We start from the raw sequence: 26,018 nt of genomic DNA on the forward strand, positions 1-26,018 counted from the left end.
GGAAGGGGTGGAGGCACCCCTGTTGCTAAACACCTTTCTTGGGTAGGGGATTGAGGAGACAGGATGCCTTTGGAAGAGCATCCCCTAACGCACAGTTCCATCATCCCTTATAGTATCTGCAGCTCCTCCAGCTCCTGTTTCTATCAATTACTTCAGGGGCTCAACTCATAGGGATCCAGAAACAGCAGGGGAGGCCTCTCTGCAGTCTCCCCACTAGGGGGCAGCAGCGGCTACCGGAGGCCTCCCAGCCAGGGGAGGGGAAGGGAAATGCTGGGCCAGCAGGTGGCAGTGCCCTTCTTGGACATAAGTAAGGAAAAAGTCCAAGTACCAAGAGAAAGGGAAGGGAAAAAAATCCGTATCCTGTAAAGACCCAGGTTCCACTTGTCCTTGAAGATTGAACTGAAGGTGTCATACTCCCTCCCTCCAGGAGGCTCCCTAGACCCCTCAGATCCAGAGAGGTGATCCTCCTCTGTTCCTGCCTCCTGGAGGAATGAATTACACTATCACCTGATGAGTGATACCTGACTCCTCCAGAACCCTTCAGGGCAGGCATTTTATTCATCATTTATTTTAAAAATAACTGAGAGTCAGAAACAGATGCTAAGAGGAGGCACATTCTTCGAGTTTTTTAAAAGAACCCTTTCTACTTTGGATAGGACAAAAATGAGCTTTGGCTGAATGAACTGAGACTAGACATAAGAAGGACTGAGCTGCTGATGAGTTCTGAATGGAAGATTAACATGCAGTCTCAAGGCAGGAGAAGAAGAATATATGCTATTTTCCTGGGAGTGGGGTAACTGGTGGTGGCTGTGAGAAGGCAGAGCTCTTCAGAGGGGACAGCCAAGAACAGGTGGTCACTGGGGGCCCTCCTTAGCCTGAGAATGCCGGAGGGATTGTTTTATGGGGTCCTCCCTGCCCCTCAAGACACCCTTCTGCCCCACCCCCACACCAGGGTGCTAGAGAAGTTAGGAATATAGATTTTAATCATTGTGCTGCTGCTATTAACCAGAGTACAATTAATCCATCTTTTGTGGATTTTGATGCCACAGTGTAAATGAGAAGGTTTCACACAGAAACCCTCTGGGGGCCTTCGGTGACAAAAGGGCTAGGCCTCTGGTGGGGAGGGGGTGGAAGAAGGTGAAGTGGAATTAGGAGAGATGTGGGGAGCAGACCCATGGCTGGGAGACTGCTCCTTCTCCACCATCACATGCCCAGCAAGGACCCCAAGAGGAAGGGATTCTTCCTGCCATGGCCTGGGCTGTCCAAGTGAGCCTGACTTCCCTTCCAAGGCAGCTGCCTCTAGCTTCATGTCCAATTCTCGCTGAGTAGATGAGGTCCAGGGTAGGCCCACAGTTGACCACCAAATGGTGAAGAGATATAAACCAAGGGAGGAGAAAGGGGTTTGGAACCCCCAATCATTCTCCATTTTTCATCCTAAGCAACCTTAAAACTCGTTTAGAGCTGGGGAAAGACAGCAACAGCAGTTTATCCTCTCTGTCAGAACTGCTCTACCTGCCTCCTGGAGATGGGGGTGGGGGAGGTGGGACTCACAGGAGGGAGAGGTAGGAAATATTCCTGTGCCTTTCTGTGCCTGTGCAGTAAGTGGAGATTCTCTTCAGAGTCAGCTCTGCAGCTGGTTGAGTCATCTGTGCCTCTTACAGTTTTCTGAGATTGGTAGGATTTGGAGCTATAGAGAGGTCACTTAGAGCCCCAAGGCCAGATTCCACTGGCTGCTAACAGGAGCTGACATTCTGGGAAGCAGCCCTGACTGCTTGGACAAGATCATTCCTCATGTCAAGAGTGAAGTGATATGGTCCAGCACAAAGGTACTGGACCCAGAGACAGCTAGGAGTCAGAGACACACAGGGCCTCCACTGCGTCACTCAGACCCTGGTTGACACCTCCCACGGCGAGGAGGCAGTTCTTGACGACTATGCTGGAGCAGGCACAGCGGGGTGTGGGCATGGCAGGGAGGATCTCCCATTTGTTCTTCCCTGGGTGGAATGCTTCCGCCGTCTCCAAGACAGTGGGTTGATTCCCTGAAAGTGTCAAGGGAATCAGACCTTACAAAGGAGTCCAACTGCCAATCCATGCCCCACAGTCACCCCATCTTCCTCCCTTGGGCACCCACAAGCAGAAGCCAAGCAAGGTCAACTTCCTTGGCTACAGGATTACTCCCTTTACTAAGCCAGTGGCTTTTGTCAAGCAGCCACTTTGTCCCTCCTACCTTCTTCCTTTCTGTCTCTTTAAGAGTAAGCTTTCTTTCCCTACCCATTGCTTTTCACCAGAGCTTTCTAGCACACTACTGACTCACTGCTGCCCTTTCTTAAAAAAGCTACCGACATGGCCTAGCTCATACAGTTCCTTCATGCATGAGTAAAGTGGGAGTTTGTCCACACTAAGTAGACTTCGGGTACCTGGAAGCCCTGCTGCCTGGACCTCTCTTCCTTGATGATGAGGGACTTCTCACTTTAGAGTCCCTCCTTCAAAATACCAGTAATCTCTGGCAGAGTTAATATATCAAATCCAAGATTCATCTGTTGAACTTATTTAATCAGATTGCTTTCCTGTTCCATGATTGGGCTGGGTATCCAAGGAGAAGAGATTGGTCAGAGGAAGACCAAGGCTAATCCCCTCCACATTTTGTCTCCAGTCATGCCCATTTAGGGATCTGTGCTCAGCAAGCCTGTGCTGCACGGCTATGGGTGTCCCTTATTCTCTCTGCGTCACAGTTTCCCCCGTGTAGGAGGACAGAAAGGCCACACCTGGGGCCCATAGTGGATAGGTAATATCCAGGCTGGAAGAAAGGGAGTGCTTTGAATTTTTTGGAGTAAAGTGGTAGGCAGGTGGTCTGCAAGGAGCCAGTACCCTTTCCTGCATATGCAAAGTGCCAAGGATCCACCGAGCACCAGAACCACAATAAATTCCAGCCTGAAAGTGCCATCCTTACCAAGTCCTCCAGCCACTATGACCCGTCCACTCAGAGAGCCAGCCACAAAGTCTGCCCGCCGCTTCTTGAGGAAGAACGATCGTTCCATCTTCAGCCATCCCCCTATAGGCCATGGATAATGGTGGGTTATATAGAGAGAATGAGATACAGACCACTCCCACCAAATACAGATTGTGGCCCAAATAGCTTTCACCCTGGGCAGTGTCTTCACTCTATTTATCCTTTATGCTTGGGGAGTACACAGTTCCTCCTGCTGTTTGAAATTCTCTGCGGCTTCCCCCTCTCCCATGCTTGCTGCTCTGTAAGGCATCATCATCCCCTACAATGAATCACCTTGACTTTTGCTTAGGAGGCTAATAGAGGCAGTGAGGGTAGGAGTCAGGATCCTTCTGTTTCTCCATCAGTAAAAAGTAAGAAAAATCCCTCTCTGACCTGGTCCTGTGTGAATATTGTAAGAAAAGACAATATAGGTAGAAAAGGGGCTTTGAAAAAAATCAACCAAGCAAAAAGGGGAACTATAGCAATGAAGGAATTTGATTCCAAGAGTAGCCCTGAGTGGAGAGGGGTGCTGAGACTTCCGAGAAGCTTGCTCAGCTGGGTAAACGGCCCTGGAAGATGGCTGGAATGGGTGTAAGGGATGGGGAGCCAGCCAGAAGGGCAGTGGGCAGCCAGAGCTTCCTGGGGAAGGTGACCAGCTCACCCTGTTCCATGTCAAACACGTCCATCGTCCGCAGGAACTTGGGCTGCCGGTAGAGGCGACCTTGCCGCAGGCCTCCCAGGCTGTACAAGTGGCTGTCCAGGGTCACAAAGCTGGAGAAGGCCCGCTTACAGGGAATGTTGGGAAACTTGGTCCAGGAGCGAGTCTCGATGTCAAAGACCTCGAAAGCGTTGACTGCGTACTTGGACTGTCGTCCCCCTGGGGGCCAGAGCAGGATAGAGGTTGGGCAGAAGGGTTGTCCCTGAGGACAGGGACAGCGAAAAGGTTTCCCCTTTTGACAGTTATTCATACAGGAAGCTCCCGGTGGGCTGGGCAGTGTGATTATCCCCAGTACCAACGAGATGCTCAGCACACAGGCACTGCTTCCCATGGGAACTGAGCCAAGGGAAGGAAGGAGGGCAGGTATAGAACGGTAACCCATCCTTACCCAGCACGTAGATCTTGGAGCCTCGGAGGAAGGAGGTGGCAGCATATCTCGGGGTGGGCATGGGTGCTAGCGACACCCACATGTCCTTGAGCATGTCATAGTGTTGGAGGTGGCTGTGTGGACGTAGGTCCAGGCCCATCCCGCCTGCTGCATATACTCGGTAATCTAAGAAGAAAGGCCATACATGCCCCTGGCTTAGCTCACAGGTACATCAAGACGGGCCCACCAGCATCCATTGCCTCCCATGGCCAGGCCAAGCTTTCAACCACTGCTCAGCCAGAGTGAGTCATATTTGTATCAGTGTGGTTGATAGCACCATTCAAAGAAGTCCCTGCTACAGCTGAGCCTGAGAGCCTGTTTTTGTTTGTTTGTTTTTTAATTTAGATATGATCTCATTCTGTCATCCAAGCTGGAGTGTGGCATAATCCATAATTACGGTTCACTGCAACCTTGACCTCCTGGGCTCAAGAGATCTTCCCACCTCAGCCTCCCAAGTAGCTATGGTGGCATGTACTACAGGTCCATGCCACCATACCCGGCTAATTTTTGTATTTTTTGTAGAGACAGGGTTTTGCCATGTTGCCTAGGCTGGTCTCGAACTCTGGGGCTCAAGCAATCCTCTTGCCTCAACCTTCCAAAGTGCTGGGATTGCAGGTGTGAACCACTGCGCCCAGCTGCCTGGGTGTTTTGAAGCCATGGTATGACTACATGCCTTAGTCTTCCTTAGTGTCCAGCCCTTTGGCTAAGCCTGAAACACTGTATGAAGTCTAGGCCTGGAAAACCCTTTGCAGGTCTTGTCCCTTTCACTGTCCTCCTCCCTGGACAGCCAGAGGGGAAGCCAAAGAGGACAGGTATTCTTTTTTTTTGAGAGAGAGTCTTGTCTTGTCACCCAGGCTGGAGTGCAATGGCATGATCTCAGCTCACTGCAACCTCTGCCTCTCAGGTTCAAGCGATTCTCCTGCCTCAGCCTCCAGAGTAGCTGGGATTACAGATGCCTGCCACCACACCTGGTTACTTTTTTTTGTATTTTTAGTAGAGATGGGGTTTCACCGTGTTGGCCAGGCTGGTCTCGAACTCCTTACCTCAGGTGATCCGCCCACCTTGGCCTCCCAAAGTGTGGAGATTACAGGCATGAGCCACCACGCCTGGCCTCAACGAGTAGAGATATTCTTCTGATGCCCTTTCCCCAGGCATTCACAAACTGGAATTTTTTAGATATGGCAGGGGCCTTTAGAAATAAGATGAGTCATGCTGTCACTGGCCTATGGGACACTGGACTGCTGCTGGTCTCTCTGTGTCTGCCAGCCCCATGAGGGAATACCATCTTCCTTCACACATTGGGAGACTTGTGGGATCCAGGAGTCACTTCGACTAAATGAGATAGGGCTAGGGGCGAATGAGGGTGAAGCTTTGGAGAGAGTGCTGGCCCCTTTAAGAAACCGTGCCTAGGAAGTGAGCTGGGGTACTTTGAGAAGTGAGTCTCCTCTCATTCTCTACTACTCATGACTGTGGGTGGTCTTTCAAAGGACTTCACTACACCAGAGAGGATGGGCAAGGCATCTGTGTTTTCCTGGTTCTCACCCCAGGACCTCCTGAGCCTCTCTTTCTCAGGGAGCCACCCCTGCCTGGGATTCTGTCTGCCAGCAGCCAGTCCTCACTGCTTCTGGCTCCAGGAGGCCTTTATTCTTAAGGTGATTGTAGGGATGAGTACTATTTCCTCCTACTTTCCAATCTTACTGGAAAAAAAAAATGCCAACCCTAGCCTGAGGCTGGAAGATGGTGCCTGCTAATGAGGCATTCACCTTGCACAAGCTCCACCCATCCCATCCTGTGTTACTTGAAACACCTCCTCCTGGGAATCCTCCCATCCACTCCTCACTACTATTTTTGTGCCCAATTCTTACTCATCGTTTCAGAACCATCTGGGTGTCCCTGAACTACAAGGCTGGGTCGACAGCACCGGCTCAGTGCCTCCTGAATGATGGCACTTCTGTCACCCTATTCCATCACCCTAATTGCCACGTTACTGAATAATCTTTGTTTCTTTCAATAGATTGTAGGCCCTTGAGAATCTGTTAAATCTATAGCCCCAGCATCTGGCACAATGCCTGGCACACAGGCATGTAAATGCTTATTAAACTAACTCTTGAACTCATTCAGTGCCATAGTAAGAGCACAGATTCAATCATCACTATCTGTGTCACCTCAGACCAGTGGTTTAACTAACTCTTTGGGCCTTACACTGCTTCTCTCTAAAATCAGAGTAATACCAGCACTTACCTCATTGGATAGGTTGTGAGAATCAAAGGGGTTAATGTATACAAAGCACCAATGGTAAGGATTCAATGAACGTTAGTTCTTAATCTTTCAAGACCACTTATCGAGGCCTGGGATGTAGATGTACTTTTTCCCTCCCTTGCTCTCTGTAGGCCTCCAGGCCTTCCATCCTTCTTACTGGGAGGTCACAGAAGCCCCACTGGCTGTGCTGCCATGCGGGATTCTGCACAGGAGTTTCTCTCTGGTCACCTTCCTTGGTCAGATCCAGGCTTCTGAAGGCAGGGAACAGATCTTCTGCCTCTTTCCTTCCTTCCTTGAGCCTGGCACTGTGCCAGGGACAGAGCAGGTGCTCAAGAAATACTGGTTCCCAATCTACAGTAGATTTGACATGCAGCTAGTATGGTTTAGCAGAAGAGGGAGGGAGGAAAAGGAGAGGGAGGGAGGAAAAGGAGAGGGAGGGAAGGTTGCACCCCACTGCAAACCTCTGCTGCTCAGGTGTGTCTGACCTTGGTGTCTCCTCATTCCCATTGAACCATCTCCCACAAAACCCTTTGTGTTTTAGCAAAAGAGCTTTCAGAGTTCTAGGTTCTGGACTGTACTAGGCGTGAAAAGAATGAAATAAGGTGCTTTGAGAAAGGAAAATGGGAATCACAAAACCATGTAGTGAGGACATGCATGCGCTGAGGACTTAGTGAAATGGGCAAGACGTTTCAGGAGCACAACCCCCAAGAACATTCTGGTCTCCATTAAGCATCTCTGAGCCTGGGAGGCAGAGGGGGAGGTTGAAGGTGGAAGAGACCCCTGGAATCAGGTCCCAAAGCCCTCTCAGTGGGGCCTGGTGACGCTACAAGGATGGAGTGAGCATTGTCAGGACCCCAAATAGGTGTCTGGGGGTGGTGGCACCTGCAAGGCAGGTTTCAGGGGCTGGGGTGTGGCGGCGGGAGGTGCAGGCATTCTGCTGAACGCATGCGGTCTGCAGAAACATGGCACTAAACTCCACAGCCCACAGCGAAGGCGTGTTTCCCTCGTGGCCCCCCACTTCCTTCTCTCTGGCCGCCCTCAGCCCTGGCCCCACTTGCCTTTGGCCGTGACAGAAATGCCCATGGCGGCCTCACGCAGCATGCTCCTCTTCTTCCACTTGCCCTCATCGATGTTGTACATCTCCACGACCTTCAGGGGCAACTGATTGGTGCCCACGCCCCCAATCACCATGATCCGCTTCCCCAGGGCGGTGACGGCCACCCCCGCCCGGGCTGTGGGCAGCGGGGGCAAGGCGGTCCACTGGTCGGCCTCGGGGGAGTAGACCTCGAAGCAGTCCATGGGGACGCCGTTGTCGTCACATCCCCCGATGGCATAGACCTGGCCCCCGGTCTCCAGCAGGGAGCAGTAGACCCGGCGGCTGGGCAGTGGCGCCAGGCGCTTCCACTGGAAGTCCTTGACGTTAGGCACCTCCATGGCAGCCTCGGGGAGCGCCCGGGCGCCGGGAGAGGTGCGAGCGCGGGGGTCCACCGGCTACTCGGCGCTGGCTCCCACGGCCCCTCTGGCCACCTCCATCGGGCTCTCGAGCGCCAGCCCCAGCCAGACGCCGGCCAGTACTTCACTGTGCTCCGAGTCTCAGCGGTCCGGCGGCGTCCACGCCTGGCCCTGCGGGAGGAACGCGGCGAATCAAGGGCAGCCGGGGCCACGCGCCCTCCAGCAGGCACCAGGCGGGCTCGGCAGCCCCTGGTCAACTTCACCGGGAATACGCGGCGGCGAAGGGCGCCCCCCGGCGGCGGCACCACGCCCTGCACCGATTGGTCCCCGCCCCCTCCCCACCCGCTGTTCGGACACTGCCGGAGCGCGCCACGGGCCGGGGCTTTCAGGGGTTCCAGGCGCCGGGCAGTCCCCGGGCGGAGGAAGGAGTTAGCGTCTCTCGGCGTCTACGCCTCTCTTCCCCCGCGCCCCCTCCCCGCAGTCTCGGCGCTCCCGCCCCCGCATCACTTACGCTGCCAGGCCCCGGGAGCGCGGCGGCGAGGCGCAGACGACGCATCACCGGGGAGCCCGGAGCCCCCGCCCGGCTGCACGGGAGCCGGGGAGAGGGCGCTCTGTCCTTCCCCAGTCCGCGCGCCGCTGTCACACATGCAGATGAGGAGATGAAGTGAACAGCAGGAAGGAGAAGCGGAGCCGCCGCCGGGGAGGAAGCCGGCGAGCCCGCTCCGCTCGGTCCCCATCCGCAGCCACCACACCTGTGCAGGAATCCGCGTGCGTCCCGGGACACAGCGTGCTGTGACCTCTTTACAGAAGCCCCGCCGCCCGGGCCCCCGGGGAAGCGCTCACCTTGTCTACAGGGTCAAGGAAAGCAGGGCACTAGAACCAAGCACCCAGATGACGGGCACAGACTCCCTCCGGTGTGGGGGCGGGCTTTTGTGTTTGTTTTGGATGAAGAGGCAGAGAGTCCAATTACCCAGTTTATCTACAGTACACAGACGCAGTTCGTGACAGGCTGACTCAATAGCCAGCTTTGCTTGGGGGGAGGTATTATCATGTAGTTTAACCTCATGGAAACAACTTATGTGGGTGCGATGCATGCAGACCTGGCACAGGTACTTTCAAATATAACATATACACCCACTTGCACATAGATGCGTAACTTACACATCACCCTCCCCCCCGAAATAGACACATCCACAGAGACACTGACCAACGATGCACAGACAGACATGTGGACACAGCCAGAGACACCAACATAGACAAACACACACAGGCAGTTTTTCCATCTGCCACACACATGCACAACCCACCACCACCACCATCACCGTTCACAAGCTTTAGGAAGGGGAAACCTGATGATCAAATCTCTGTCCCCGGCACCAACCCACAGAGCTTGACAAACAATCCTTGCAAGCCACCCTATAATACCCTTTACAGGACAGTAGCCCCCAGTAACAAAGGTGCCCATGAGGCCAGAGAACCACCTGGTCTGGTGGACTGCAAGGCCGATGGGATCTTCCTCCTACCTGGTTCTCTCAAATGTAGCCAAGTCTTGAAAGACCCAGGCTTGGGAGGCTGGAGACCTGGGTTTGAATCTTGCCTCTGAAACTTGTTTAATACTCTAAGTCTCAGTTTCTTATACAGATAGATAGATAGATAGATCTATATCTATATATTTTTTGATAGATCCATATCTATATATTTTTTAAACTGCAGTTTTAATTTTGAGAAAATTTTAGATTCACATGCAGCTGTAAGAAAAAATACCCTTTACCCAGTTTCTCCCAATGGCAACATCTTACAAAACTATGGTACAGTATATATAAACTATATAGTACAGTATATATCAACCAGGGTTTTGAAATTGATCAGTCAAGATACAATAGTTCCGGCCGGGTGTGGTAGCTCATACCTGTAATCCAGGCACTTTGGGAGGCCCAGGCAAGCAGATCACTTGAGGTCAGGAGTTTCACACCAGCCTGACCAACATGGTGAAACCCCATCTCTACTAAGAATACAAAAAAATTAGCCAGGCATGGTGGCATGCGCCTGTAGTCCCAACTACTTGGGAGACTGAGGTAGGAGGTTCACCTGAACCTGGGAAGCAGAGATTGCAGTGAGCCAATACTGCGCCACTGCACTCCAGCCTGGGTGACAGAGCAAGACTCGGTCTCAAAAAAAAAAAAAAAAAAAAAACAAAACCAAAACAAACCTTCCACCCTCAAAATTATACAATCGAGGTGGGGTTTGGTGGCTCATGCCTGTAATCCTAGCACTTTGGGTTGCTGAGGCAGGTGGATCACCTGAGGTCAGGAGTTCGAGACCAGCCTGGCCAACATGGTGAAATCTCGTCTCTACTAAAAATACAAAATTAACTGGGTGCAGTGACGCATACCTGTGATCCCAACTACTCAGGAGGCAGAGGCAGGAGAATCACTTGAACCCGGGAGGCAGAGGTTTCAGCAAGCTGAGATTGTACCATTGCACTCCATCCAATGGGCCCATTTTACTACTTTGAGTTCTTGGCTTAAAAATTCCACGTTTTTTAGTTTGAATTCTCTGTGCTTACAAAGTAAACACCTCTAGAACCTTCACAGAGGAAGGTTGTGTCTGTTTTCCCTATTCAATCAGAACTCATAAATTCCAAAAGCATGGGGTGTGAATTAATGAAATTTCACGGAAACACTGAACATTTCCCTTTCGTCCTAGGAGTCTCTAACTGCCTGGAGAAATAGGGAACGGACATTTACCTCAGCTTGAACTGTCTTCACAAAATCAGAACAGGTGATCGGAAAGATTTAAAGCCATAGACCTTCCTCAAAAGGGCTTGTTGGAGTCCATCCTCAGCCTCTTTTGCCCACTGAGCCTTCTACCAAAGCAGTGAGGCCAGGCTTCTTAAATGAGCCCTCACCACCCCAGCTGGGGCAGCTTAATAAGCAGACAGAGTTCCACGCTGTATGTTATATTTGTGTCACCTGTTGAGATCATCTAAGCCCTTGCATGTCCATTTTCTCGTAATCTTAAAACAGCCCTGGGAGGGGTTGCCAGGTAGGTATCGGTATCCACTTTTGACAGATGAGGAATTTGAGCCTTAATGAGATGAAGTGACTTACTTAGGACCATGTAGGCCATTCAGGGTGGGTCCAAGGTATGAATTCCAAATCCAGTACTCCTTCACTTTATCACAATTAAATCACAAATGAAAGAATTGTGCCTTATGAATGAAACCAAGCAGGTCTACTCTCCACTTGGCTTCTGGTCTTTATTCCACTGCGGTGAAGAAAGGAGCCTAGGCTCCCAAGGATATTTCAGCGGCTGCCCATACTGTTTGTGCCAGGCAGTGCAGGTAAGGAAGTGCTGGAATCCAGCCTTAGAATAGGCCCCCATTCTAAACTAAGGCTCATATCCTACAGGCACCATCTTCTGTGCAGACTGTGGGATCTAGGGACTCAGACCCTTGGAAAAGTACTAAGAACAGGATGTCTTCCAGACCATGACCTAATTGCTTGTTCTGGAAGTCCTGGCTTCTCTCCATCTCCCCCATCTCTCTTCCTCTCCGCCAGGTAACATCCTTTAGTCCTTACACTGAGTGCACATCGAGGAAGCTTGTAACCTAGCAACTGCCACTTAAGATTCCCTGAGTCACCTGTGGTTTCCACTGCCTGGGCTGAGTGCACCAAGATGGGGCCTTAAGGAGTGCCAAGCAGAGGGAGAGTGTCCAGTGACTCCTTTGATCCCTCCCCACCCTATTCTAGTGTGTAACCATTTTGCTGGTCAGGAAGTTCTTCCTCATGTCAAATCTAAATCCTTCTTGCTCTAAAATCTTGCATAACATTGAGCCAGGGTTTCTCTTTTGCCTTAAAAGGGGTTTGAGTTTTTAGGCTGGATGAGGTGGCTCATGCCTGTAATCCCAGCACTTGGGGAGGCTGAGGCATGTGACTATATGACCCCAGGAGTTCGAGACCAGCCTCAAAAACATAGCGAGACCCTGTCTCTATAAAAAATAAAAGTTACCCAAGCTTTGTGGCACGTAATCCTAGCTACTAGGGAGGCTGAGGTGGGAGGATCACTTGAGCCCAGGAACTAGAGGCTTCAGTGAACCAAGATTGTCCCACTGCACTCCAGCTTGGGTGACACAGCAAGACCCTGTCTCTCTTAAAAAAATAAAAAAAAAAAAAGTGTTAGATTTTTTGCCTTGGTCACAAGGTAGGGTGGGAGGTTGGGGAATTAGCGGGGGGTGGGGGGAGTCATAAAAGCCTCTAAAGATTAGGCCTTTGGTGCTGTGGAGTCTTTATTATAGATATTGATGCATCAATCAAACTTGGGGATGCTCGGCCCCAGAAAAAGTCACTCAGTACATTTTGGGTTTTGGTTTTTTTTTTTTTTTTTTTAAAAGATGGGGTCTTGCGATATTGCCCAAGCTGGATTTGAACTCCTGAGGTCAAGTCATCTTCTTGCCTCAGCCTCCTGAGTAGCAGGGATTACAGGCATGCACCACCTTGGCAGGCTCAGTAAGTCTTGGATTTGTTAAGGTCTAATTTACATACAATGAAATGCACAGTTTTACTCAGTCTCTGTTGTCTGGTAGGCATTCAGCAGGATCCTGTCTTCACCAAACTGCGGTACCTTAAGGGGAAATTGGGGGTGTTGTGGGGGACAGTTCCTTCCCAATAAACCAGGCAGATTCATGGATGCAGTAACTGTGGGAAGGGTTTCAAGGTCTGGTGGAATTCCAAGTTTAGGGAACATTTTGGGGGGATAGGAGGAAAGAGGAGTTGTTTAGTGATTAGCTGCTCCTTAGCCCTCCCTAGAAATACTCTGTACCGGAGTGCCCTCTGCAGGGAACCACGCTGGCTGGAGGCGCACACCAGGAACTCCCCGAGGCCAGGATCACCTTCTTTATGCAGTTTTCTTTCTGCAGCACCCCACAGACCATGTGGTCAGCATCAGGCAGGCTGGATCTGAATCCTGGTGCAGCCACCTCCTAGCTGTGTGACTACGCACAAGTCACTTACGTCCTTGAATCTGAGTGTCCTCATCTGTGAAAAAGGGAATAAGAAAATCTACTTTCTAGAAGGAGGTGCCAGGCATAGTTCCTGGGCATGTGGTAGGTACCTCATAAAGACTAGTGTCTTTCTTCCCTTTGCGATGGCAAGTTTCTGTACCTCTGACTTTCAGGGTAGTGTGTCCCCCAAAGCAGGTGCCAGTTTCACAAGATAGGCAGCCTTACCAGGGCCCACACCCTCCTGTAGCCAATCACTTCTGGGCCTGTGTCTTAGACCGGATATCTTTTCTCCTAGCTAGCTGAAATCTCATCTGCTGCAACCTAAATTGCATTCTAATCTGGAGAACAGCTGTGCCCTTCCTTTAGCTAATCACCTTCTCATTCCTTACCAGAAGCGTGGTCCTTATTCAGGGAGTGGGGAGTGAGGCTGACTCATCCAATTAGGACTTAGGCTGCCAGCAGACCAAGGAAAGGGTAGTTCCTCCCCCAGCATAGAGAAGCCTCATTAGGGCCTCCTCCCCACCAGTCCCAACATCAGCCCAGAGGAAGGATTTAGAGCTCACGTGGACTTGATGGGAGATGGCATGACACAGTTGCCAGCAGTCAGAACCAGGATCTGTATGTGATCACGTGGCACTGCTGCCCTGCAGGTGGAGGGCTGGAGTCCTGCAGAATGGCCTTAGCTATTCAAGTTCCCTTCCTGACCACGCAGCCTTGATTGGAGAGTTGAATCAGCCACATTCCTTCAGCTATCCGCCCTGCTCCCTCCCGCTCCAGTGCTTAGCTGGTGCCTGGAACCTAGAGAGGCTTAGTGGGTATCCGTTAAAGAATGCATCTGTTCATCTGTAAGCACCTTCCTGCCTACTTAGGTAAAATTGGGACATTGGAAAGTGGACCCCAGATATGGGATGATGGGTGAAGGGAGGGGGTCATCTTCGTTTTCAGACTCAGGAGTTGCACAAGGTAGAGAAGAAAGGGTTGGGAAACCGCACACTCCTCTGCTGTTTACTGCGTGCGGGAAGGGATGCTTCTCAAAGACCTCAGCTACTTCCCTGTGCTTATTGAGGAAGTCGTAAGAGGAAATGGGGCTTACAATAAAGCCTGAGGATTTGAGTTATAAACAAGGAAGAATTTCCTGACCAGCAGTGTCAGAAACTTGAAACACCAGCATGAGGTGAGGTGAGAGGCCACGGAGCCACCTCCTCCTCTATTGCCACCTGGTGCATACTAGAAAGACATAGGACAGTCAGAAGACCTCTGCTACATCGTGTTACAATGTAGGCTATGACCTCCAGCCTACGTTTTGTTGTAACCAGCCTGTGCAACTATGGGCAAGTCATATCCATTCTGGTACCTGTCAAATTAGAAGGAAGGAAGGTGAGGAAGAAAGCAGCTGGGGTCCCTCCCAGCTGTAGTGTTCTGTACTCCTGGGGTGCTATACAGGCTGGGAAGCCCTAGAGAAAGAAGCATTTAGCTATAGTGACAAAGCATCTGATTCTAGAACGAACATTCTCACATTCTGCCAGGTGATACAATCGCGGAGGTCTGGCCCCACCAGCTCTCACAAGCGCTGCCAGCTACCCCAGGTCCGGTCACCAGTGAGGACTTTATCAGGGCTTCCCCTGGACACTCTCTCTTGCTACCACCACCCTCCTTTCTCTCCAATCAGCCCAGGACAAGGGAGTGCCTTGTGACAGCTGCAGCTGTGGCAAATGAGCTGGCTCCCTGTAGACGCTGGGCACCCACCTGGATGCCTTATCATGCTTCCTGTTGGGTTCTGACCTTTCTGGGGTGCCTGCTTCCAGGAGAGTATGCAAGGGTTGCAGAGGACGCAAGGGCTTAGGTCATCCTGACCTGGCTCTTTCTCTAAAAGTGAAAATGCGCCCATTTGTCCCAGGTCATCAGGCTGGGGCCCTTAGGGGGCCTAATCTTCACCCCTTCTCATGAGGAGGACAGCAGAGCCTTTATGGAGGCAGCTCTGCAGAGGAGAAGAGGCTATAGGCTGGGGAAGGCTGCAGCAGACCACTCAGACGCGGCTCTTTAAATGCCCATTAGTAAGTTAATATTGCCATTTCCAAAGTCAGCAGCATCCTACATTCTTCTTAATTAAAAAGAGCTCCATGTCCTGGCAGAGCTGAGAGAGGGCTCTGAATGATTTACACACCAGCGCTACTGCTTCCAGTTGGGAAATCAGCAAGGAAGATTGATTGGCAGCTGGGCCAGCCTGCCTGTCACGATGGTGTGCATGCCTACGTGTGCATATGTGTGTATGCACGCATGTGTATGTGTGTGTGCGTGCATGTGTGTGTGTGTGCTGAGGCACTGGGAGCTGGCTCTCTTGCTGGCAGGCTCTGAATGAGCAGGGCCGCAGACCCACAGTCCAGCCCATGGAGCTCTGTAAGCCTAGAGGTAGGGCCTGCTAGAAACAAAAGGCTAAACAAAAGGCTGGCCTGCTCGCTCATCCTCTTCCTAGCAAAACTGCCTTATCTGGAGGACAAAAGCTCATTTGTTGTCTTGTCCCCACCCAGAAGAGAAAGGGTCACTCCCAGAAGATTCCTCTTGTTTCCACGTAGAGCTTCCTCACTTGGTACATAGGATATATTGGACTTTTATTTGATCATCACTGCTCACTTTAAGACGAGACTTTCTCGGCTGGGCGCGGTGGCTCATGCCTGTAATCCCAACACTTTGGGAGGCCGAGGTGGGCGGATCACCTGAGGTCGGGGGTTTGAGACCAGCCTGATCAACATGGAGAAACCCCGTCTCTACTAAAAATACAAAAATTAGCCAGGGATGGTGGCGCATGCCTGTAATCCCAGCTACTCAGAAGGCTGAGGCAGGAGAATTGCTTGAACCCGGGAGTTGGAGGTTGCAGTGAGCCGAGATGGTGCCATTGCACTCCAGCCTGGGCAATAAGAGCGAAACTCCGTCTCAAAAAGGCTTTCTCATGGCCCACCTCCCGCCTCTCTTTCCTTGCCTCCCTCCTAACTCCAAATTTTGTCTGACCCTGACATCCAGCGGGATCCAAGACTCTGGGCCCTTTATGGGGCTGAGAAGGGGATGACGAGGTTCACAGTTTAGGCTGTTTAGGCTGGCATGACACTCTGCCTGGGCCCTCCAAAGAGCTGGGAAGTGAGATCAGTCACCCTGAAAGGTCCCAGGCCTCTTTGCCTCTCTCACCAGGCCTTGGGGCAGCCTTGTTGTCCGTCCCATGCCTCTACTCACCTCTAAGAGCCCACCAGCCTCCCTGGGCGCCAGAGAGGGAGGTCCTGCCCACTCTCCAGATGGAAGGAAGTGCCTGGTCACTGGGGCAGGACCTGTACAGAGGTAGGGAGTGGCTTTTGCTCTCTCCTCACCTCTCCCCACCTCTCCCCTTCTCTGGCACTTCACACACACACACACACACACACACACACACACACACACACACCCCTTGTCCCCAGAGAAAGGACCAGGCAGAGGCACACTGGAGAGGAGGGAGTGGGGACTGGAGCACAGGAATCATCCAGTGCTTTGCTTTCACCCCCGCTCCCTAGGGAGACGGCAATCTGCCGCAGCAGCAAGGTTGCCATCTGGCATGCTGACCTGTGCTCTCTGTGCTGGAGACAGGAGAGGCGGGGGACCCGTGATGGGCTGGCTGCGAGTGCCTTGTGTGTATGTGTGTCTAAGAAGCCATGAGAGTCTGGAAAGGTGAGAACCAGGCCAAGGTTTGGGTGAATCAAAGGATCTGCCTGTCCTTATCACTCGGCACTCCCGGGGCTGGTGGGTGTGTACCTGAGGATCTCTAAGGAGCCCCAGGGAGGCTGCATTTCTCTCCCAGTGAAGGAGGGAGTGGCAGGGCCTTGGCCCTTGAGCATCCTCCTATAGTCTGTCACCAGGAGAATGTGGCTGCCTGCTTAGCACCCAGGAACCGCCAGTCCATCCCCGCACATCGCTAGGCAAGAAACAGAGTGACACTTCTATTCACACCCAGACCTAACAACTGCCTCCACGAGGAACCACTAGGGATACCGTGGGTCCTTTGTTCCTCCCTAGTCCTGGCCCAGAAAGGACTATTTTCTTCCTTGGATGACATCTCCCTGCTTTGGTCTCAGTCTTGGAAGTTATGTTCTGAGAGATTCCTTGATACAAGTCCCCGCTAAATCACAGGTTCTACCTCAGTGCAGGAGACAGCAAACTATGACGAGGGCCAACACTGGCCTGCTGCCTGTTTCTGTGTGGCCTGAAATCTAAGAACGATTTTTACATTTTTAAATGATTGGGGAAAAAATCAAAAGAAAAATATTTTGGGATACATGAAAGTGATATGAAATTCACATTTCAGCATCTATAAATAAAGTTATATTGGAACACAGCCACACTCATTCATTTACGTGTTGTCTATGGCGGCTTTCCCACTACGACAGCAGAGTGGAGTAGTTGCAACAGAGAGCGCATGGCCCGCAAAGTGTAAAATATTTACTATCTGACCCTTTACAGAAAATGTTTGTGCCCTCCCCCGGACCTCAGGCTGTTTTAAGGGAACAAGGGGAATGCCACCTTATTCTTTTCATTTTTTGTTTTCTTGTTTGCATGATACAGGGTCTCTGTCGCCCAGGCTGGAGTGCAGTGGCACCATCATGGCTCACTGCAGGCTCCTGGGCCCAGTCGATCCTCCTGCCTCAGCCTCCTGAGTAGCTGGGACTATAGACACGCACCACTCCCAGCTTGCCACCTTATTCTTGAACATACTTCGCACCACCGTGGCATGTTAAGTTGACAAGGCAATATCTAGTGGCAATAAAGGAAATGAACATTTTGAGGGCCCTTCCTGTATACCAAGGACATTTTCTCTGTTTATCACATAATCTCTACAACGACCTTGAGAGAAACAAGCACTAAGAGGTCTGTTTACATAATGAAGGAATGGGGAAGATTAGGAAACTCGCCAAAGCTATTAGAGTTAGGCAGAACAGGATCCTGGATTCAAACTCAGATCTGCGTAACCCCACAGCCCATATCCTCTCCAGGCCACCAGATTCTAAGATGACCACCAGCAGTCCAGCGAGGACCCACCCAAATGGCTGCTGGTTTGGGCTGCCCCCATGAACAGGCAGGGCAGTTGGAACTTAGGCTTTAGGGACCCAGGCCCCACCTCAGCTCCCTCCACCTCAGAGCCTGGTCCTGAGCTTGGGCCACAGGCAAGTCAACAACAGTGACGGCTCCACGTCAGCGCCATCTCCCTTTTCTTGCCTTCTTCCTCAACCTTTGCTATCTATTTTCATCACCTTTTAGCTTTCCTTTGGGAAGATTAAATTTGCATTTAAATAGAAAACCTCTTGAATGACTCTGGTGTAACGTTAAAGTACTAATTACAAATTCATTCCTCTTTAAAAATTAAAGCACTTCAGTTCATCTCAGGGGTGATGGACAGCAGCAGAAACGCTTGGTATTGATGTGTCATGAATATTGAGCTGTTTATTGCAAAGTGCTTACAATCCCCCACCAGCAGAGGGCAGACAGGAGATGTTCTCAAGACCTATGCGGGAGATGTCTTGGGAGCCTAAAATCTGCTAAAAATAAATATCCGAAAGCAGTAATCTTTGAGAGAAAATAGAAGATGGCCAGTGGGATGGAAGCTGCTGGGGGTAGGGTGGGAGCACCCAGAAGTCCTCAGGTTGCCAGTTTGCTCAGTTGCTTATAAGTGTCTCAAGGCAGGTGCATATCTGTTGTATTCACCACTCTTTCCCATCAGCAAAACTAATGCCTGGCATTCAGTGGGGACCCAAGAAATATTTGCTGAATGAATGAGTGAATGAATGAATGAATGGATGAATAAGGCAATTAATCATGATGGGCGAGATCATTCATTCAACTACTATAGTGAGTCAGGCATTGCACTTGATAATTTACATAAGTCTCTTTGTTAAATGATTGATTCCTTTGGATTTTTCCCAGGACCATGCAGATGACACACAAATTCTCCTTTCTCCTGAAGAATTGCACTTGGTATTTTACCTCCCGATTTCACAGGTGACAAACAAACTCAGAGAGGTGAAGCGATTAGCCTCAGAGCACCCAGTTCAATCTGAAGCTCAGCCAGGACCTGAATGCTGGTCTCAGGCTCTGAGCCTGGCTCTCTATGAAGTGTATCACTCCCCCTCATCCTGGTGCTGGGCTGGTTATTCCAGTGTTCACAGTGTCACACCCTAATCTTGGCCCTTGTCCTCAAGATGCTGGGAGCCCAAAGTCCAGTCCAGCCTCTCAGCCAGGCTTAATGTCTGGGCTCCAGCCAAACCACTCTATTGCCTGATGCCCAATAGGCCTTTCATTTCCTGCCTCCATGCCTGGCTTTGTGCTTTCTGCTTCATATGCTCCGTCCTGCTTGTTGACATCCTATTCATCCTCAGGGCTTGGCCCGAATGCCGCCTCCTCCATGCCTTGCATGATCCCTGCAGGCAAGAGTCATTTTTCCCTTTTCTATAGAACTTCCTCTGTAACTGTGTTAGCATGATAATAACCACCACCCATTATTCTCAACACCACACTACATTCTTTACATATTTTGTATAATTTGAACCACATAAAAAGCCAATAATAATAACAATAATAATCATTAACAAGTATATGGTGCTCAGTATGTGTCATGAACTGATCAGAGTTTTATGTGCGTGTGAGTTGTGTGTATGTATAATTTAGCCTATAAAGTAGGTACTATTATTATTGTCATTTTACAAAGGTGAAAACTGAAATTTAGAGAAGTTAAATGACTTGTCCAAGGTCACACAACCAGAACAGGGATATGAATTCCAGCTTGTCTGGCCCCAGAATCCCCATACCTATCTATGTAGATATTCTTTCTTACCAGGTGGTAAGCAATGGAAGGCAGGAACCATGTTATGTGCCATGGTCGTCAAAGCACAATCCCTTCAGAGCCAAGTGTATCAATATGTGTGTACATAGTAGATATTCCATAAGTTTTAAAAATCTTAATTTTAGACGCAGGGGACATGTGTGCAGGTTTGTCACAAGGGTGTATTTTGTGATGCTGCGGTTTGGGTTTCTATTGATCCCGTCACCTGGATAGTGAACATAGTAACCTAATAGGAAGTTTTTCAGCCCTTGTCCCCCTCCCTCCCTCCTTTTTGAGTCCCCAGCGTCTATTGTTCCCATCTTGATGTCCATCTGCGTACAGGGTTTACCTCCCACATTTGTAAGTGAGAATATGCAATATTTGGTTTTCTGTTTGATATTCCATAAAGTTGAGCCGAATTCGGATCAGAAGCCAGAAGTTCTGGAGGTTGGCTGTATGTTGGTCAGTCTGTGCCCTGGACAGCAATCTTTGGAGTTAATTAGCTGGGTTAAGACCAGGTGGGAAGAAACCTTTAACTTCAAAGCCAGAGAGGCCCAGCTGAGGAGAAAAAGCCCTTGAAGACCCTTGCCCCTCCTGACCCCCATGCCAGCCTGTCTGACCTGGGCAGCCCTCCTCTCACGGACACCACTGCCTATCTCCCCACCACCAGGCACTCAGAATGCCAAGACATCACTCTGCATAGATGGATTGAAATAAAACTTACCTGACTAGGGGGAAAAGGAGGACACCCGGCGATCATCTGCAAAAGACAAAGAAGGGGAGGGGCCTGGAGAGGGTCGAGCAGGTGTTGGCTTTGAGGCTTGTCCTAGGAGCAGACTGGGAATAGAGTCGGCAAGGTCCCCAGGGTCCCCAGGGCTTCCTCCACAATTGATGAGTCCACTGCTGCTGCCTCTGGTTGATCGACTGGGATGCAGCCAGGCCTCTATGCACAGGGCATGAGGCCAGCCCTGCCCTGAATGCACAGAAACTTGGGGTCCCTGAGTTCCAGGAGGCGTGACCCCCCTACTGAGAGGGCCTTAGCCAGCTCATCAGAGCCCCAGTGTCTCCGTGCCTCTCCCTCCACCCAGTCTCAGCTACAAAGAGAGCGGGTGAGGGGGCGGACACGCTCACACACACAGACAATAACTACCATGGAAACTAACCAACAAAAAGAAGATTTAGGGAGCCGGACTCCTCTGCCAGATGGGAGAGAATGGAGGGAAGAGAGAAAGGGGCTGTCCTTTGCAACGCTGCCAGTTATGCAAAGGGCAAATATGCACCTCAGCCCTAATCCAACAATTGCAGATTTTTCCCTCCTCTGGGGTGGGGCTGTGGGTAAAAAGCAGAGAAGTGGGTTGACCTTTTTATATGAAGGTCCCAAAAAGCCACGCCATACCTTTGCCTTTCCATGCACAGAGGAGGCATCAGTGGTCCAGCGTGGGTGTGAAATTCCCGAGGAAATGCTCAGCACCGCTGGCAAAGCGAAACTCGAAACTCGTTCCACAAAGCAACGTGTTTTACCAGGTCAAGCTGAACCTCAGCGCAATTTGATCACTTTGCTTGGGCAGATGGCTTGAAGGACTTTCTTAGATGAAAATCCCTGTGTTTAGTGGGTAGCAAAACAAGGCTTTTCTTCAAGCCTAACCTTTTCTATCTATGATGTTAAAGCTGACTGCCCATAGTTTAAAGAAAGCCAGGGATGGAGGGGGTGCTAGCATAGATATGGGACATGTGGCTTTCCTTCCGATGGCCTTTAGTTCTGTTTGGGGGGATTTTTCTCTCTGGGATAAAAGAAAATCTAATGAGGGAACTTAAAAAAAATTCTCTGGAAGTACTGTAAGGGAAATAAGGTAATCTGAACATCGGAAATCCTGCTCTAACTCTTTAGCTGTGTGACCTTGGGGTTTCTTCATCTGTAAAATGGGACCAATGGGGTTGTAGAGAGGAATAAATGAGGTAATATGTGTAACGTGCTTAGAACGGTGCCTGGCTCATAGTATTTGCCGTTATTATTGCTATTGTTGTTAATCTTTCTGATCCTCCCTTTCCTCAGCTATAAAATTGAGCCAGTGACACCAATCTCTCATAGAGATTGAATGTGAGGATGAATCATGCCGTTATAACTGATAGAGTGGTGGTTATAGGGGTGTATACATTTGTCAAAACCCATCAAACTGTGGGTTTTATTGTGTGTAATTTATACCTCAATTTTTAAAAATATAGGTTTATATTACCAGGTAAAGCAGCCATGAGAATCTAGAACATAGGAAATATTTATTCCCTTCTTCTTCCCTAGCCATCTTTTCAGGAAGAGAGGAAAGAGAAAGTGAATGTTAGAAGTAAGAAGTAAAATAGAGAATTGCTGGGCGCAGTAGCTCATGCCCATAATCCCAGCACTTTGGGAGGCCAAGGTGGGAGGATCACTTGAGACTAGTCTGGGCAACATGGCAAAACCCCACCTCTACAGGAAATACAAAAATTAGCCAGGTATGGTGGTGTGTACCTTGGTCCCAGCTACTTGGGAGGCTAAAGTGGGAGGATCATTTGAGCCTGAGGAAGTTGAGGCTGCAGTGAACTGAGAACACGCCACTGCATGCCAGCTGGGTGACAGAGTAAGACCCTGTCTCAAAAAAAAAGTAAAAAGGAGGATTGCATAGGCAAGAGGCCATATTGATTTTGTAGGTAACGGGCCACCTATTGAGACTCAGATATTCTGGCTATTTCCTGAGGCTTGAATATCAGTCTCTCAGCTGCAGAGGCAACACCTGGGTAACTGAGTTGCCTTTATTAACACTCTCCTAATTTCATAACCTGGTATAAGAAAGTGAACTGCACTGCAGGGTGCTTCCTACATCTGTTCTGGAAGCCTTTTCATCACTATTACTTCTCCACCACAATTATCCCTTTGTCTCCCAGACTCCCTGCTGGGCTGCACTTTGGTTCCTGAACAAGGCGACCTGGGGACCACTGGCTGCAGGGTATCACTCCTAATGAAGTGTTGGCCAGGGCAGACAGCTATCCATCAGAACAGCCCACAATGAACTGAGTTAGATATACATGGAAGAGACTGCTATAACCTAATTAAAGAGGAATTGTGTGTGTGTGTGTGTGTGTGTGTGCGTGTGTGTGTGTGTGTGTGTGAAGGGACTGGGAGGATGGAGAATAGTATGTAATTAAGAATCAAGTAAAGGTAATCCTTAGAGATAGACTACAGACCTCAAGCTAACAGCTTGCCTGAACCATAGCTGCTTGGGTGATAGTGGAGATTGGAGTCATGCTGCCAAGTGGTCCTAAACCAAAGGGAAACTTGCCGTTTGTCTCTGTTTGTTCTATGGGGTGAAGTCTATAAATAAATAAATAAGATAATTCACGTCTGAGAACAATTTAAACTCAATTTGTAAATATCCGTTCTAAGCAAATATGGATGGACGATGGCTCTTCTGTTCTGTTTGGGGTTACAAGATTGAAAAACAGGCAAATGCAAAGATGATGATGAAGAGCCTTCAAAGACGAAATCCTTTCAGGATCATGACTTTCATCTCTCCAGAAATGTTTATATCTAGGGACAGGGGAGAAAGGAGGATGAGTTCAGATTGTGATAACTAAGATAATCACTAAGATGATTGTAGCCCTACATTACAATTCTTGAATGTCAAACCCTGGAGATGAAGAGATCTAACATTTAGCCCAGAACCTTTCCAAAGATGAAAACAAGCAACAACTCTTTTGGCATTGATCTGATATTCAGTGACACAATAAAGTTTGTTCCAGCTGAAATTAGCAGGCTGGGGTCCAGGTTAAAAAGCAAACAAAGAAAGCAGCCAGAGGCAGCTGGGATTCTGGGACAGAGATAAGTCACAAAGCTGGGTTTATCTGCAGGGGTCAGGATTGATCAGCTCAGTGTGTATTTCCAAGGCTCTTCTCTACTCAGCCACCCCTCCCCACTCAAAAAACAAGAGGCCCACACCGAAATACAAAAAGGTGCTGGATCTAAAATCCTGCCTAATTTAAGCTCTGCTCACAAAGGAGGCCAGAGAGCAGAGGGAGGGGTGGAAATCAAATAAGTAAATGTCAGCCCTGCAGTTGGGTAGAAGCCATTAGCCAGGCAGAGCATCCAATTAGAAGCCATTGAATTAGAGCAGTGAAAGAAGGGCCTCACGTCAGAGGACACTGCGGGGAGGGCCGGCACAAGTGGGCAGGAAGGAACGCGGGGTGGCGATCAATGGAGGATTACCGGAAGATGTGCAAATGGCAGGAACAGATGCCTTCCAAATGACAGGGCACCCGGTCCAGATACTCTACATAAAATGCCCACATGGTTCCTTTGTCCTCCCCCAAATTCTGTCTGAGGGAGTTCAGCCATCTCATGGGCTATTTTGGAAAACACTTCTCCCTTTTGCCTCAACCCAGAGATAAAATGGGCAGCTCTCAGCCACTCTCAGATTAATCCGAACAGACAAAGGAGGGGAGCAAATCCCTTGGCAAATGGTGCCTGGGAGATTTCATTTTTCCGCTTTGCAGTACAAACCTACTCAAACAGATGCTAAAATACAAAGCAAAGTTTGTTCACATGGAGATGTTTTCATTTAAAACTATAATATTACTTTATTTTGTAATCAGTAATTGTCAATGCTCAATCTTTTTTTTTTTTTTTAAACAAATTCTCATTTCCTTGTTCAGAGAAGAAAAAGATTCACATTTCCTTCCTTTCTCCTAAATTGGAAGATTTCAGATTCAGTCTCTTAGAAGCCATATAATTTGCCTGGGATGCCCATGTGCCACTGATCCTAGAATTTAGGGAGAAAAGTCCACTCTGAAAATAAAAATAGAAAGTAGTTCTGATTCAGGACAATCGAGTCTTACGTATTCATTGAACAACCAGCTAATGGCACCTTCTGAGTACGCAGCATGAGCTGGCAGAGCACCTTGGTCTGGTGCTCAGGAAGCTTCCAGGCTCAGGCGGGGTTAAGACACAGGGCTCGCCTCTGCAGAGTGGAAGGAAGCATGTGCTATGGGACACATGATGGGTCTGTTCGTTGTGCTTTGGGAGTGGCGAGGAAGAAGTAATCATAACTATCAGAGGATGCCAGAGAAGACCTTGTGAGAGAAGTGGTCTTTGAGTGGGACCTTCGAAGAGGTGTCAGATTTGGGCCAAATTGAGAGGGAGGCGGACATTCCAAGCAGATACAGTGGATCCATGTTGCAGACTGGAGTGTGGCTGAGACTAACTGTAGGGCTGCCAGATACAACATGAGATTGCCCAGTTAAATTTGAATATTTAGGATATACCAAAAAATGATTTGTTGTTTGAAAATCAGATTTAAGTGAGTATCTTATTTTTTACCCACTGTCTACTATTCCTAGAAATTTCTTTTTGTTTTTGGTAGGATTGTGATCTCACTTTGTTGCCCAGGCTGGTCTGGAACTCCTGGACTCGACTGAACCTCCCACCTCAGCCTTCCAAAGTGCTGGAATTCCAGGCATGAGCCACCACACCTGGCCCAACATTTTTATTTCCTGAATCTGGCAACCTCACGACAACAGCAAATGACCACTCTCATACCTGGAGTCTCCTGCAGCCTCCCCAACTCCAAAGTTGCCTTGTGAGTTCTGAAAGGAACTGGGAATGGCAGCCCTTGCATGGATGTCATGTTAGACGACCAGGCACGGTGACTGACACCTGTAATCCCAGCTACTTGGGAGACTGAGGCAGGAAAATGGTTGAAGCCATGAGTTCAAGACAAGCCTGGGCAACATAGAGAGACGCCTGCAACACCCCCTGCCCCCAATCTCTACCAAAAAAAAATTAGCCAGGCACAGTTACATGTGCTCGTAGTCCTAGCTGCTCAGGAGCCTGAGGCAGGAGGATCACTTGAGCCCAGGAGTTCAAGGCTGCAGTGAGCTATGATCACACATCATTGCATTCTAACCTGGGTGATAGAATAAGACCATGTCTCTTAAAAAAAAAAAAAAAAAAAAAAAAGGGCAAGGCTTCTCAGAAGGCAGTAGAGAGTCCTTGAAAGTTTTTGAGCCAAGAAGTGAAATGATCAGAGCAGTGTTTGGAATATTAATCTGACAGCAGCATAAACAGTGTTTAGTCCAGAAGAGTTTTGTGATAAGGAGACCACACAGTCTTCCTTTGTGATTATTTGTGGGGCACCTACTATGTGCCAGACACAAGGGCACGATGGTGAAAAAGAAATGAATAGTTCCTGTCCTAGTGAAGCTTATGACTGAATAAATTAACAAGCAATTGATTTCAATAAAGGGCGGTGCATTTCATCAGAGAAGAACTTGGTCTACTTAGAAGATTATCAAAATAGCCTACTGGTGAGAAGA

At 49.5% G+C, this 26,018-nt stretch overlaps 1 protein-coding gene across 6 annotated transcripts; it reads right to left on the minus strand.

The window, feature by feature from the left end:
• Nucleotides 1-539: 539 nt before the first annotated feature.
• Nucleotides 540-21,234, minus strand: LOC105484815 (kelch domain containing 8A). Of its 6 annotated transcripts, XM_011746822.3 has the most exons (8): nucleotides 21,076-21,234; nucleotides 20,404-20,439; nucleotides 16,073-16,164; nucleotides 7,452-8,016; nucleotides 4,096-4,260; nucleotides 3,651-3,866; nucleotides 2,951-3,052; nucleotides 540-2,039 (listed from the first exon to the last, which is right to left on the minus strand). In XM_011746822.3, the coding sequence occupies exons 4-8, from the start codon at nucleotides 7,825-7,827 to the stop codon at nucleotides 1,846-1,848; spliced, it is 1,053 nt and encodes a 350-aa protein (XP_011745124.1). In that variant the 5' UTR covers nucleotides 7,828-8,016; nucleotides 16,073-16,164; nucleotides 20,404-20,439; nucleotides 21,076-21,234; the 3' UTR covers nucleotides 540-1,845. The 6 variants fall into 6 exon arrangements, with proteins under 6 accessions (XP_011745124.1, XP_011745123.1, XP_011745125.1 ...); XM_011746821.3 differs by lacking the exon at nucleotides 16,073-16,164; XM_011746823.3 differs by lacking the exons at nucleotides 16,073-16,164; nucleotides 21,076-21,234 and adding an exon at nucleotides 20,843-20,895.
• Nucleotides 21,235-26,018: the final 4,784 nt, after the last annotated feature.

Source organism: Macaca nemestrina, chromosome 1 (genome assembly GCF_043159975.1).
Source record: "Macaca nemestrina isolate mMacNem1 chromosome 1, mMacNem.hap1, whole genome shotgun sequence".
Classification (NCBI taxonomy): Eukaryota; Metazoa; Chordata; class Mammalia; order Primates; family Cercopithecidae; genus Macaca; species Macaca nemestrina.